The sequence below is a fragment of the Lactuca sativa genome, chromosome 1 (genome assembly GCF_002870075.4).
Source record: "Lactuca sativa cultivar Salinas chromosome 1, Lsat_Salinas_v11, whole genome shotgun sequence".
NCBI lineage: Eukaryota > Viridiplantae > Streptophyta > Magnoliopsida > Asterales > Asteraceae > Lactuca > Lactuca sativa.
The window spans coordinates 89,876,932-89,892,840 of NC_056623.2; the positions used below are offsets into that span (position 1 = coordinate 89,876,932).

At 30.1% G+C, this 15,909-nt stretch overlaps 1 protein-coding gene across 3 annotated transcripts in view; it reads left to right on the forward strand.

Annotated features, from left to right (window-relative positions):
- Positions 1-11,532: 11,532 nt before the first annotated feature.
- LOC111896994 (uncharacterized) overlaps positions 11,533-15,909 on the forward strand; it is a 4,645-nt gene continuing 268 nt past the window's right edge. The window contains exons 1-4 of one of the 3 annotated variants that reach the window (XM_023892972.2): positions 11,533-12,518; positions 12,605-12,867; positions 13,930-14,815; positions 14,902-15,909. The exon at positions 14,902-15,909 is cut by the window's right edge and continues 268 nt beyond it. In XM_023892972.2, coding sequence (XP_023748740.1) covers positions 12,790-12,867; positions 13,930-14,815; positions 14,902-15,620 — 1,683 coding nt within the window. In that variant the 5' untranslated portion in view covers positions 11,533-12,518; positions 12,605-12,789 and the 3' untranslated portion in view covers positions 15,621-15,909. Of the gene's footprint in view, positions 12,868-13,929; positions 14,816-14,901 lie in introns of all 3 variants that reach the window. The other 2 variants (XM_023892970.2, XM_023892971.2) reach the window with 2 other exon arrangements.

Here is a 15,909-nt window from a genome sequence, read left to right on the forward strand (position 1 = left end):
CATGAATTTTGAATTCCATAAAAGTCAGGGTTAAGAAACCCCAAAACACCACCAAATCTCAAATCACACATCTATGAATAGAGTTGTTGTTTGAGTGACGTTATAAGAAAATAATCATTTATAAAAACTTAATCAATCACTATATTTAACCAAAAAATTCAAAATTTGGAGTATCAGGTAAAACCTTATACATAAGATATGAAAAACTAGAGAATAATTATACCTTCAAAATTTAGAAGTAGAAATTGTTGGGAGAATAAATAGATTTTCGACAACTTCCACACCAAAGCTTCAGTCCGCCATCTGAGTGGTAAAATCGCCACTTTCAAAGTTCCACACACCCTCTTGAATTGTTTGAATGAATAAGAAGAAGATGGAAGTGAATAGCTAGGTGATATTTTTGTATATTTACACAGTAACCCCACAAGTTTCTTATTTCTCATATTGACCACTATTTAACTAAAGATATTACTAGCAACCTTATATTTACATAAACAATCTTTCCCAACCATTTTAATAACATGCCAAGTCCTACAAGGGTCAATACTAGTCAAATCTTAACTTTCACAAATTGATGATGTTGGTCCATCCAACATAATTTCTCACCTTTAACTTTTAATTTTCTTTCTAATAATATTTGAAGTGTCAAAATCTAAAATATTATCTATTTGTTATTAATTTCATTATTTATTTACTTATTTAAATTTATTTTCTCAAAATTTTATTTTCACCAAAAATCTAGCCCTAAAACATGAATATTACTGTTTTTAGATACTAGTACTAACAAAAAGATATGTGTTTTGATGATTTAATAGTATTCCAAAGAAGTAGAAGGCATGAGCTACTACCATGACCATATGTGTTTGGGATGACATATATGTGACCATTAATGGAATTATCAATTATTAAGTGTCCATGCTTTACTTGACACTGTTAACACATTGTCATCCACCCTTATGTTAAGCATTTGACATGTTAGTGTTAATTTTGGGACTTATGTATGTCTGAGCTTGTCTACTGACATGGATTTTAATATAGGCATACTTAGAGATATTTTGGTTATCCAGTATGAGATTATTAACAAATCATTCTATTACAACGTTATTCTTTTTAGAAAAATCTAGTCTAATAAATAAAAATTAATTTTGTTACTTGTCATCATCTTATGTATTATGTCACATGTCATTTTGTGGTAAATTTATATTAAATTATATCCATGTGTCATTTCATGGATTTTTTTTTATTTTGTTAAATTTCATTTAATATTGAAATATAATAATAAATGCATACCCAATTCATTCATGCAATTTTCCTTATAATTTCTAAATTTCTAAATTGAATCCAATTATTTTAATTGTTTATGTATTTAAATTATTAGTTTAAATTTATAAGATAAATAAACACTTTAATTTTAATAAGTAAATATTTTTCTTTTTATTTTATTGTAAATTTAAATTTTCTAAATTGTTAGATCTTCATGTTTGTTTGTTTGTTTGTTTTGTTGTTTTGTTTTTTTTATTTTTTTGAATAAACTTATTTAACACATGAGTCTCACAATTAGTTAAATATCCTCCTACAATTTCCTTCTATTTATCCTCCTACCAATATTAAATGATGACAATTGGATGAAAATCTACTCTAATAAATTAAAATTTATTTTGCCACTTTTCATCCTCTAATGCATTATGTCATATGTCATTTTGTGGTAAATTTATATAAAATTATATCCACCCATGTATCATTTAAAAGAAAAAATAAATATGAAATTCTAAACATTTAAAAGTTTGAAAAAAAAATATTGAATTATTATAAGTTTTTTTTTTTTAATTTAAACAAATAATTTAGATAAATAAACAAAGGAAACTAATAAGGTTTTAATTTAGAAATTTTAAAATTAAAAGGAAAATCAATTAATGAAATTGATATGTATTTATTATTACATTTAAATATTATGCGGGATATGATAAAATGAAAAAAAACACAAAATGCCATGTGGAAAAATTTTAATTGAAAATAACCACAAAATTCTCTCTCGTACTTGTTCCTTAAGGTGACCAACTCTTCCCTCTTTGACATGGTGGTTGAGTAGGTGACCGGTTGGGCGTCTTCTTTCTCGGGATAGGTAACCTTTGAAGAGCCCGACAAATTTATCGCTTGTGGCTCTTGTGGTTGGTCTACCACTGGAGTTAGTTTCTCAATGGTGGTGGGTGACTCAACCTCTCCTTCGTTAACCCCTATTACTTCCTTTACAGTTTCATTGACAACATTCTTAATTTTTTCTTCCTCTTTGACAACTTCTTCCACTTCTACTTCTTCTTCCTCTTCTTCATATAACACTCTTGGGGCATCAAAAGTTTTCTCATCTTTAAATGGAATGCAACATGCGTTATGACATGGGCTCTCTTCAGATGGTAATTTGTATTGAGATTCCACTATACTCAATGATTGAGAAATTTGTGTTATTTGTTGCTCTAAGCTTTTGAGGCTAGCTTGAGTTGTTTCCTGGAAAATTTGGGTAGAAGTGGCAATGCTTTTCACAATGTCCTCTAAGGACATGCTTGGCGTTTCAGTTTGTTGAGGAGGGTAAGGATAGGGTTCTTGGAACAGTGGAGTTGGTTGGTATTGGTTATTTCCCCATGTTTGGTATGGGTTTTGGTAATGGTTATTTCCCCAAACTTGGTTGTTGTCCCACCATTGATCATGTTGAGGCTGATCATAACTCCATTGGTTTGACCGGTAGTAGCTTCCCTTATCTTGCACTTCTTCCCATTCTCCTTGTAAATATGGACACGTGTCGGAATGATGTCCATTTTGGGCACAAAAATCGCAAAGAAGAGGTGTGGGTTGCACACTTTGGTCACTTTCAATCATCATAACTAACTGAGCTAGCTCAGAAAGTTGGTCTTCGGTGCAAGTAGTATTCATTTCCGAACCATACTCTTTTTTTTTTTTTTTAATTTCTGGATTTTAAATTAGAGTACCTGCACAATGAGATCTAGGCATAGAGAAACAAACTGATTAAATCAAAACCAATCCCCGACAACGGCGCCAAAAATTTGGTGGTTGTCGAGGCCAACACAAATAATAACCCTAAATATTACACACTAAAATAGTGTATAGTGGTAAAGGGATCGAATCCACGGAGATTGGTTCAATTTATAACTCTATGAAAAATCTCTTTGTAAAAATACTTGTAAAATGACAATAAAAATAAAATGGGGGGTTTTGGTGTTTTGAAATACTTGAAACAAACTAGAATTAACTATGATTTAAATAGACAAATGCAACAAAAATAAGAGTTTGATGTAAAATCAATAAGGGAGAGGTGGTTGACTTAAAGTTTCCTCACTTTGACTTTTGATGAACATATCATTAGAATCCAATGGTGCAATACTTTGATTTAAATCCTTAATTTGGCTATAGTAATCCAAGGAGCTTGAGATTACCTAGACTTTTCTTAATTGTTGAAATGGCTAGAGAAGCTCATAACAATTTCCTTAGTCAAAGTCACTAATTCCAAATAGCATGTAATTAGTGAAAGTCAACTAGCATTAAGAACCGAAAAGTCACCAAATCCAAGAGGGGTCAAATGCTTTCACCACCATGTTGGAGGAAATGTTTTTATGATTGTGTGAAGCAAAAACAACACAAAAATCATTTGTTGCTTGCTAATTTGAGGATCCTTTACTTAATCAAGAAATTAGCCAACTAATCACCAGAAACACATTTAAACTCATGAACTAAAACATACAAGTAGTGATAAGATGTTAAAACACAAAACATTCCCATAAAGATTTAAGAACATGTTCATGGATTCTTCAACATTCAACAAAAGTTCAAAGGATTAACCAAAAGTCAACCAAGATTAGTTTAGCCAAGCATGGCTAAACCCAAAGAAACAAAGTTAGAGAAGATTGTACCAAACATTAAGCAAGAATCAAGAGGTAAAAATATGATGTTCTTCAAGTGTTCTTGGCCTTCAAAAGTCTTCAAAACTCCAGAGAGAATCTCCAAAAATCGGATGTCCAAGAGTCTCCAAAAGATAGGCACCAACCTTCCCCATATAGCTCAAAACATGAATTCCCGGAAATGCCCCTGCAGGGGGTTGCGCGACCCGCGTGCTGTTGCGCAGGTGGTCCCTGGATGTAGCATCTTTGAGGTTTGGGCCTCCATAGCTTAGCCCACTTGGCCTAGTTCGAGTCCAATCAGCTCCTAGCCCATTTTTCTTCAAGTTTTCTTCATTTTAAGACCAATTTTACTTCTCCAAATCCTCCAAAGCTCGTGAACTCGCCCGGTTAATAATCTACGCATGCTTGAATATTCCCCCGCATCTTGCAAATTTAAAGTTTATTTCTCTCCCAGCCTTCAAATAATCATCAAGATCACTCCATGCATTATCTCCACAATCACCAAGCCTAACATCCTTTTTGTCTACCAAATCCCATCGCTTCCCATACGTCCCGAACATTCCCGCTCCACTAGTCTCCATAAAATCTGCAATAAAGCTCACGAAACTAGAAAGTGCCCGAAATAGTCATAAAATAACAAAAAGGAAAATATGCATGAAAATTAACTAGATTATGGATGAAATATGCTAAAATAAACTATAAAAAGAAGTAAATAAAATGAAACTATCAGACATGTGTCAAAAAAAATTTCATTTATTAGAGTAGATGTGTCATTTCATTGTTTTTTTTTTCATTTTATTAAATTTCATATAATATTTAAATATAATAAATATAATAATAAATGCATATCTAGTTCATTAATGCAACTTTCCTTATAATTTCTAAATTTCTAAATTGAATCCAATTATTTTAATTGTTTATGTATTTAAATTATTAGTTTAAATTTATAAGAAAAATAAACACTTTAATTTTAATAATTAAATATTTTTCATTTTATTTTCTTATGAATTCAAAATTTCTAAATTGTTATATCTTCATTTTTGTTTGCTTTTTTTAATAACATCATGTAATACATGAGTCTCACAATTAGTTAAATATCCTCCTATAAGTTCCTCATATTTATCCTTCTACCAATATTAAATAATGACAAGTGGATGAAAATCTACTCTAATAAATAAAAATTAATTTTGCCACTTGTCATCCTCTTATGCATTATGTCACATGTCATTTTGTGGTAAATTTATATAAAATTATATCTATTAGGTGTAAAACCCATGTATTACATGAGTTCATTTAAAAGGAAAAATTAAATATGAAATTCTAAACATTTAAAAGTTTGAAAGAAAAATATTGAATTATTAAAATTATCGTATTTTTTTAAAATTTAAACAAATAATTCAGATAACTAAACAAAGTAAACTAATAAGGTTTTAATTTAAAAATTTTAAAATTAAAAGGAAAATCAATTAATGAGATTGATATGCATTGATTATTACATTTAAATATTAAGTGGAATATGATAAAATGAAAAAAACCACAAAATGCCTTGTCGAAAAAATTTAATTGAAAATAACCACAAAATGACATGTGGTCAAATCAATAAGAATATAACATGTGTCAAAAATATTTTCATTTATTAGAGTAGAAGGTGTAAAACTCATATATTACATGAGTTCATTTAAAAGAAAAATTAAATATGAAATTCTAAACATTTAAAAGTTTGAAAGAAAAATATTGAATTATTAAAATTTTCATGTTTTTTGTAAACTTAAACAAATAATTTAGATAAATAAACAAAGGAAACTAATAAGGTTTTAATTTAGAAAATTTAAAATTAAAAGGAAAATCAATTAATGAAATTGATATGCATTTATTATTACATTTAAATATTATGTGGAATATGTTAAAATGAAAAAAATGATATGTGGAACAACTTTAATAGAAAATAACCACAAAATGACATGCGGTCAAATCAATGAGAGTGTGACATGTGTCAAAAAGATTTTCATTTATTAGAGTAGATGTGTCATTTCATGGTTTTGTTTTCATTATATTAAATTTCATGTAATATTTAAATATAATAAATGCATATCTAATTCATTAAATCAAATTTCCTTATAATTTCTAAATTTCTAAACTCATTCCAATTATTTTAATTGTTTACGTATTTAAATTATCACTTTCAATTTATAAGATAAATAAACAATTTAATTTTAATAATTAAATATTTTTCTTCATATTTTCTCATAAATTCAAAATTTCTAAATTGTTAGATCTTCATGTTTGTTTGTTTGTTTTTGTTTTTGTTTTTTTGACTAAACTCATGTATTACATGAGTCTCACAATTAGTTAAATATCCTCGTATAGTTTCCTCCTATTTATCCTCCTACCAATATTAAATGATGACAAGTGGATGAAAATCTACTCTAATAAATAAAAATTAATTTTGATATTTGTTATCTTCTTATGCATTATGTCACATGTCATTTTGTGGTAAATTTATATAAAATTATATCCACTAGGTGTATAACCCATGTATTACACGAGTTCATTTAAAAGAAAATTTAAATATGAAATTCTAAACATTTAAAAGTTTGAAAGAAACATATTGAATTATTGAAATTATCATGTTTTTTTTAAGATTTAAACAAATGATTTAGATAAATAAACAAATGAAACTAATAAGGTTTTAATTTAGAAAATTTAAAATTAAAAGGAAAATCAATTAATGAAATTGGTATGTATTTATTATTACGTTTAAATATTATGTGGAACATGATAAAATGAAAAAAAACCACAAAATACCATGTGGAAAAAATTTAAACCACAAAATTACATGTGGCCAAATCAATGAGAGTGTGACATGTGTCAAAAAATTTCATTTATTAGAGTAGATGTGTCATTTCATGTTTTTTTTTTTTTCATTTTATTAAATTTCACATACTATTTAAATATAATAAATGTAATAATAAATGCATATCCAATTCATTAATGCAACTTTCCTTATAATTTCTAAATTTTTAAATTGAATCCAATTATTTTAATTGTTTGTGTATTTGAATTATTAGTTTAAATTTATAAGATAATTAAACACTTTAATTTTAATCATTAAATATTTTTCTTTTTATTTTCTTATAAATTCAAAATTTCTAAATTGTTAGATATTCATGTTTGTTTGTTTGTTTTAGTAACCTCATGGAATACATGAGTCTCACAATTAGTTAAATATCCTCCTACAATTTCCTCCTATTTATCCTCCTACCAATATTAAATGATCACAAGTGGATGAAAATTTACTCTAATAAATAAAAATTAATTTTGCCACTTGTCATTCTCTTATGCATTATGTCACATGTTATTTTATGGTAAATTTATATAAAATTATATCCACTAGGTGTAAAACCCATGTATTACATGGGTTCATTTAAAAGAAAAATTAAATATGAAATTCTAAACAATTAAAAGTCTGAAAGAAAAATATTGAATTATTATAATTATCATGTTTTTTTTTAATTTAAACAAATAATTTAGATAAACAAACAAAGGAAACTAATAAGGTTCTAATTTAGAAATTTTAAAATTAAAAGGAAAATCAATTAATGAAATTGATATGTATTTATTATTACATTTAAATATTATGCGGGATATGATAAAATGAAAAAAAAAAACACAAAATGCCATGTGGTATAATTGAAAATAACCATAAAATGACATGTGGCCAAATCAATGTGAGTGTGACATGTATCAAAAAGATTTTCATTTATTAGAGTAGATGTGTCATTTCATGGTTTTGTTTTCATTTTATTAAATTTCATATAGTATTTAAATATAATAAATGTAATAATAAATGATTATCCAATTCATTAATGCAACTTTCCTTATAATTTCTAAAATTTTAAATTGAATCCAATTATTTTAACTGTTTATGTATTTAAATTACTAGTTTAAATTTATAAGATAAATAAACACTTTAATTTTAATATATATATATATATATATATATATATATAAATTTAAAATTTCTAAACTTTTAGATCTTCATGTTTGTTTGTTTTTTTATAAATAAACTCATGTAATACATGAGTCTCATAATTAGTTAAATATCCTCCTACAATTTTCTCCTATTTATCCTCCTACCAATATTAAATGATGACAAAAGGATGAAAGTCTACTATAATAAATGAATGTTTTTTTTTTCCACTTATCACACTCTCATTCAATTTGTCAAATGTCATTTTGTGGTTATTTTGAATTAATTTTTTTTCACATATTATTTTATGAGTTTTTTCTATTTTATTAAATTCCACATAATATTATAATGTAATAATTACAATAAATATAATAATAAATGGATATAATTTTATTAATAAACTTACCTTTTAATTTCAAATTTTCCAAAATTAAAGCTCATTAACTTCTTTTGTTTATTTATTTAAATTTAAAGGATAAAAAATATTTCCATTATAATACTTCATTATTTTTCTTATTTTATTATAAATTTAAAATTCTCAAATATTTTAACCTTTATATTTAATTTTTTTTAAGTTAACCAATGTAATACATATGTCTCACGACCAGTATTATTAAGGAAAATTAAATATGACACATGTCATCATTTGACATGGGTAGAAAGATGATAGGAGAAAAATATACGAGGATATTTAATTCCCTTTCTTTAATCTACGCGTACAAAAAAGGAAAACATTTTGTAAATTGAATTCATTTTTCTTGTGATTTAAATGCAAAATGAAATGATAAAACAAAGAACAAACATTCCAACACATATTAGAACAATCATTTTAGTCATCATATTCATAGCTACATAGCCCTTTTTATATTTTAACAAGTATAATTATTAAAAAACATATCACATGTTACAATATTTCTATCAAACCAACACTATTTGTATCGTTGAAAGAATGATCGTCCATCTATAAATGTAAAAGTCCATGATGTTTGGATACAATGTTCTCATAATTACTACAATAAATTTAAGAACAAGATTAATAATTAAATATTAGTAATTACTAAACAACATAATTTATATTTGCTTTAAAAGTTATTTTTCTTTCTTTGTCGTTACAAAAACGATTGCCCATTTATAATGTAAAAATCAATGTTTCGATAATGGTTCGAAATGGACCTGTGCAATAAGCGGCTCAATTATCACAGGTTCTATTCCAATTTCTAAATCGGATCAAACTGGACAATTTCTTCAAAAATAGGGTTGAACCGATGTGATAGAATCGGTAAAAAACCGTTTGAACTGTTTTATTGGACTTGGATAATTGAATTTTCCTTATCCGTTAATACAACACTTTTTCAAAACAAATTGAGCTTGATCCGATGTAAAATTTATGATTATGTGCTTTTTTTTATGTATTTAGATTGATCTACAGTTTGTTATATGTATTTTTAATATTTGAACTTGCAAATTCATAATCAGTTCATCATTTTTCAACATAAAAAACAACAATATTCTCTAAATGGTGCGTCTAAGTCATATCTAGGCTCAAAAAAAAGATTTGACATTTTTTTTCTCGAAATTTGCATGTATACACAATCAACAATCATATGATCTGCTGATGAACACAATAAGCAGTCATATGGACCGCAGATGTACACAATCAGCAACCATATGGACTGCTGATGATTGTTGATTGTACTCATCAGTAGTCATACAAAAAAACCAAAAATAAATCGTCAAATCTTTTTTTTAGCCTAGATATGGCTAAAGTACCATTTGGAGAAGATTGATGTTTTTGATGTTGAAAAATGATGAACTGATTATGAGTTCACAAGTTCCCACAAATCATCTGGTTCTAAAAAAAACCCCGACTCTTTCTCTCTCTCTCTCTCTCTCTCTCTCTCTCTCTCTCTTTCTAAATATTGAGGCGGAGGATCATTAGGGCCAGGAGCCCCCCCTCCCCCCTAATTGAATTTTTTGTTAGAACTAGTTATAGCCCAGTAAATTTTACCCAAATTAAGCCCAAAAAATGTTTGGGCTGCCCCATGCTCTCTGAACCAAAGTCATCGACACTTCTAACGCTCGCTCAGTTGCTCCATCATTTGTTGTTCGCTGGACCACCTATCCTCCTCGGCATCTCCCAATCGGCTATCTTCAATCACTACTGACAGCTCCACTCTCACTTTTGCACTGGAATCGATCATGTATCTTTAATGTTCTCTTAATTCCTCTTTTCTATCTTCTCCATCAGACCATCATCTCCATTCCCTCAACCCCTATGATTAAGTTTAACTGATTTGTATCTTCAATTCTTGATAATGAATATATAATTATTCTTGCTTTACTCAATTACTTGCTTTAAATAACTGATTTGCTTGTTCTTGGACACACATTGTTAGTTAAATTGTTGGTTCAGTTAACCCATTTGCATGCAAATCCTAATCTCAAAACCCTTAGATTTGTACCGCGAAACTCTACACCAATAAACCCAACAACTTGAAACACTAAACCCATAACTTGTATACAAATCAAGCAAGATGCAATCTTTTAAACCTGTAGGCAAAAACTTTAAAACCACGTATGTAGTATGAGCAACTAGAAAGAGAAAAGAAAAGAAAGAATATAGAATAGAGCGGAAATTATAGCTAGAAAAAGAAAAGAAAATACAGAATAGAGAACAGAAAAGAAAGTGTGACCGCGAGTGAGAGGAGATAGGCAGAAAAAGAAAGCAAGTATGATTTAGGAATAGAGGTTTCAAAAGAAGAAAAAAAGGGTTAGAACATACTCTTGGCTTCATATTGACTGGTCTTATTATTCATTTTTTATGACCAAATACTCTTCTATTTTCTTGCCTTCCTACTAAACAAATTGATAAAGTTTTTGAGTTGACAAAAATGTTATTATTCTAATAAAAATAAAAGAATTAAAAAAATGGAAGTTTAGATGATTTTTTTTTTGTATATTGGTTTAACTAGAAAGATAAATTATTGAACACACTGATTAGAAGTTTGTAATTCTTCTTCTTGGTATTTTTGGTGTTTATTTGCTGAAAAAAAATTATAGTTTCGGCCTCCAAATTAAGTTTTCAAGCTCCGCCCATATATATATATATATATATATATATATATATATATATATATATATATATATATATATATATATATATATATACACACACACACACACACACACACACACACACACACACACAAGTTTTAGAAACCGGGGTCGAGATTGATAACTGGGGACCGATTCAACTAAAACACCAATTTTTTTAAACATTGGAAAAAATACATGGATGTTTGGATATGTGTTCTCAAAATTATTACATCAAATTTAAGAAAAGTATTCAAAATGAAAATAATTAAATATTACACAACAAGATAATTCACATTTGTTTTAAAAGTCAAATTTCTTTCTTTTATGTCTTTACTTATTTTTTTTTAATTTAGTTATTTTAGTCATAAAAACTTCAAAATTTTAAATTATAATAATTTTGATAGAACAATATATATAAGAATTATTAGTATATTTTAGAGCAAAAATAAAGAAATAGCTTAGACAAATTTAGGGTTTACAAATTGCAATTAACCCCATGAATTGGAGACCCTTTTTCTAGTGTGCTTGTGGGGGTATAAAGATTGGGAGAGTCCCATAAACGGCAGATTGTGAGCGTGAGAGAAGAAATCATCCCCTTTCTCTCTCTAAAAAACCTTCTCTATATATGTGGGTTTCGGCCCTCATCTTTGCCTCTTTCGCGTCTGAATTCCGAACAAAAATCGTACTCCCTGAGGTTCTTTTCAAGAAATCCATTACAAAAACCACATAAACTCACACACTTCAGACACAGATTGACACAAGGGATTGAGATTTTAGAGAGAGAAAGTGTTTTTCTGTATGCGATTGTCTCTACTTCATTCAATATACAATGTCCACTTTGTAGCGGACAAGGTAAATTTAATCATATGTATTGGAAGATTCAATTGTAATTAAATCGATCATCACTTCGTCTCTGTCTCTCTCTTTCTCTCTCTCTTGATGTCTGAAAAATCACAATTTTTTGTTTGATTCGTGCTATAAAGCGCCTTTAGAAAGGGGATAGTTCCGGGGGATTTTTTCGTGTTGTGATTTTCACTTTATTCGATTGAAAATTTCAAACTTTGCTATGGGAGCTTTATTTGGATTCTTAGTGAATTAAGATTTAGGGTATTGTGTAATTCCGAGGGTTTTTTTTCTAGTTTTTTGGTCGGATCGATTACTCGAGAGATACATTGAGTTTTTGGAGAATTAGGGTTTCGATCGAGATTTGTGATTGGGGACTCTAACTTGGTCTGTTAGGACCTTCGTCCATTTGAGTGCATTTCTACATCGGTAGTCATGATTTTGAGAAATCTCTGATCTTCTTATCAAGGGCACATATAGTATCGCATAGGCAGTGATCAGAGCTGGATTCACCATGGGGAAGTAGCACTGATGCTTTCGTATCTACAAAACTAGCAAGGCAGAAGAATTGCTTTGTTTTTCCTTCAGAAACAATCACTCCGGTTTCCATAGTTTATGCAAATTCTGCACATTCTGTATCTTTTGTGCCTTTCATGTTTGGCTTTACAACTTAAGCATTTCCCTCCTGTTAGATTTTCTAGGTGTAGTAACTAGTAAGGAGCTTTTGATTTGGATTACAATCACTATTGAAGGTATAACTTAAGTTTGGTTATGGGTGGTTTTGCAGTTTGAAACTGCGGGTTTCATGGAAGAAGAACATTGAATCTGGAAATGAGTGCAAGGACATGGTTAATGGAGAGGATAATAGTTGCTGGTTCCTTTCCACTTTGGGACTGCTGTTCTTGAAAGTATTTGAAAAAAAGCTTTTCTTCACCATTATCTCTGATACTTATCATTTGTGTAATTTGTGCAATGTCTCGGTGCTTTCCATTTCCACCACCTGGATATGAAAAGAAACCTACAACAGACGATCTTGACTTGCTGAAGAAGGTAAGTTGACCTATACAATCTTCAAATCTCTTTGAAATTGCTTACATTCTTATCAAAGATTGTTTCCCTTGGTGCCTTCAAGCATGTTGCATCATGTGTTTGTCTGTTAAATGTTAATTCACCTTTTCCATTTGTAAATTTGTTACACAGAGGCTTTTATTATAGATATCATGACTAATGATTATAGAACATATGACCTAGAAGTAATATTTTGCCCTAGATGTAAGTAGTAGGGTTAACAGGGTATCCATCATTCATGTTATCATGGTGTTTACATATGGAAATTGCATGACTTTACTTGCGTTCGCGACATTTTTAAATTTACAGTTCATATAAAGACAAATATTCGCTTGTGTTTTAAATGTGTAAGAAATTTTTTGGCTACCTTTTACTATTAAACTTCATAACTTATTTCTTGTCACATGTTTTAGACTTTGATGATGATGATGTCACCACTTGTCGAACATGTCAATTTTCAAAATTTTGTTGTGTTGTAGTTTAGGCTTCCAAATGTTGTTAAGCTTTAACTTTTCCATGAAGTTAACTCATTTGAAGTAATGATGAAGCTTCTTGAAAAACACATGAAGTTAACTTTTTTTATCTCAAATTAGAGTAGAGATTTTAGTAAAAGTGAGAGCCACGTGTAAATTGGATTTTTTCTTTTGTTCTTTTTAGTGTAATAATGGATTATCATCTTTACTTGTGTCAAAATTTAGGTGTTTTCTCTTCAAATAGGTATATACATTATGGTTCAATTAATGCTTTTATAAAAACATGACGCGTGTTGTTTTATCAAAAAAGATTATTTTGAATGTCGAGAAGTTACGATAATACACAATAAATAAGATATAAAATTTCTTTAAAGGGACTATATATGAATGAATTGCCCTTAGTGATCAATAGTTCAATACCCTTTTGGTTTTTTGGTTAATAAATGGAGAATATTTTCGTTACATGGTGCTCGATATATTCAGTGATGAACAATTACTTTTTGTGGTGTTTCTTGTTTCCATTTAAGGTCAAAGTCAATTCTTTGACTTTTTCAGAACTTGTGTTTTTCAGGAAAAACGCAAAGAGAAGAAGCATAAAAAGGACAAGAAAGACAAAGAGAAAAAAGAAGGGAAAGAAAAAAGGGAAAAAGACAGAAGCGAAAGTAAACATAAAGATAAAAAAGACAAGAAAGATAAACACCGAGACAAAAAGAAGGACAAAGAGAAGGGTAAAACCAGTACCCAAGATGAGGGGTATAATGGGGAAAAGCACAATGAACAAATGCAACAAATTCAAGACAAGAAACACTCTCTTCAATTTCGAAATGGTGAATCCAATAAAGATAGAACAAATTCCTCAGATGACAAGAAACAACAATCAACACAATTCCAGGGGCAAAATGGGGATTTGGCACGAAACAGGGATACAGAGAATATTAAATTTGTGCAGGAATTGGATAGAAGGATTAGAGATGAGGAAAAGGGAAGTGGTAGCCACCAGTTTTTTAATGAAGGTAGAAAAAGTAGTTATAACAACAAAGTTGAGATGCAAAATGCAATGGCAAGAAGTAAGATCAATGGTGCTACACCACCACCACCACCACCACCATCACAACCACCACTACCACCACCACCACAACCACCTTTGGACCACAAGATTGAGAGGAGATTTGATCAGAAAGAGAAAGTGCAAGAAAGTGATGATAGAAGGGGAGATAAAAGGAAGCACAAAGATAGGGATAAACAAAGGGCAGGAAAGGAAAAAGATAATGAAAAGGAGAAAAAAGAGAAGTCAAAAGAAAAAAATGAAAGAGAGAGGGAGAAGAATAAACATATGAAGAAGAGTGATTCACCAATGGCTACTCTTAATAATTTGTCTTCACATATTCTTGAAAATAGTTTTCATGAAGGAATCTTGAAGAAAAGGAAAGAAATGGAGACAAATGGTGTTTCTCATGGTGAGTTTTCTTTCTTTCTTTCTTTCTTTTGCTCAAAGTTTTGCTCATTTTTTGCTTATTATTTAGTTAAATTACTATTATTACAGAAAACGAGCCCAGGCCCAATAAGATGGCCCGGCCCATTTCCAATATCTCCCCAGAAAACGGAAGGCCCCAAAACCAAAACCCAAGCTCAAGTTTCTTAGATAACCAAAGGGAAAGAGAAAGGTCATCATCTCAAAATAATTTCAAAATGGGTGGTGGAAAAAGTCAAAAAGTCAACGGCATCATACCACCACCTTCCCCACCACTCTCAGCCTCTCTTCCCGCCAAAAAACCACCAATTGCTGCCTTCAATCATCTCCACCACAAACCCTCCCCCATAAAATCGCCTCCACCACCTGTAATTACAAATACAAACCATGTCACCGCCCAGTCACCACCAGTCACCGCCACCAAGCTGCCGCCACCACCTCCTCCAATTCCGATTCCAATTCCAGTTCCTGCAAAACAACCTGTCTCCCGCCCTAAACCACCGCCTGTCGTCAAGGCGGCGGCAGCACCACCACCTCCACCGCCCAAAAAGAAGGCGGAAACAGTCAAACCGCCACACCCCGATACGAAATACTTAAACCAAATACTCACGGTTCCGAAACCGGATGAGTGGGGTGGTGTTGACGACCAAGAATGGCTGTTTAGCACGTCAGCACCACCACCACTGCCGCCACGTGAGGCGGCAACAATGGCGGATGTGCAGGTATGGTCTGAAGCTAAGCACATAGAATCTGTTGATGTTTGTGCTTTGCCGTATGTTATTCCCTACTAATTCATTTTCAATGAGAACACAAAAAGAAAAACAAACAATTTCAATGTGGGAATTCATGATTCCGGAGTCAGTCAGTCAGTCACATTCTTTCTAATTCCATTCGCGGGTGTCATCGGAATCGGAATTGAAGAAAAGAAATGGAAAGTTTTTCCGTGAGGAGTTTGAGTTCATGAGATATATAAACGAAAATGGAAAGGAGAAGAAGAAGATGATGATGATGCATTGGTGGCTTTTCTGCAATGTTTATTGATATTTGCTAAAAATGCTAAAATGCACTTTGATGCTATGC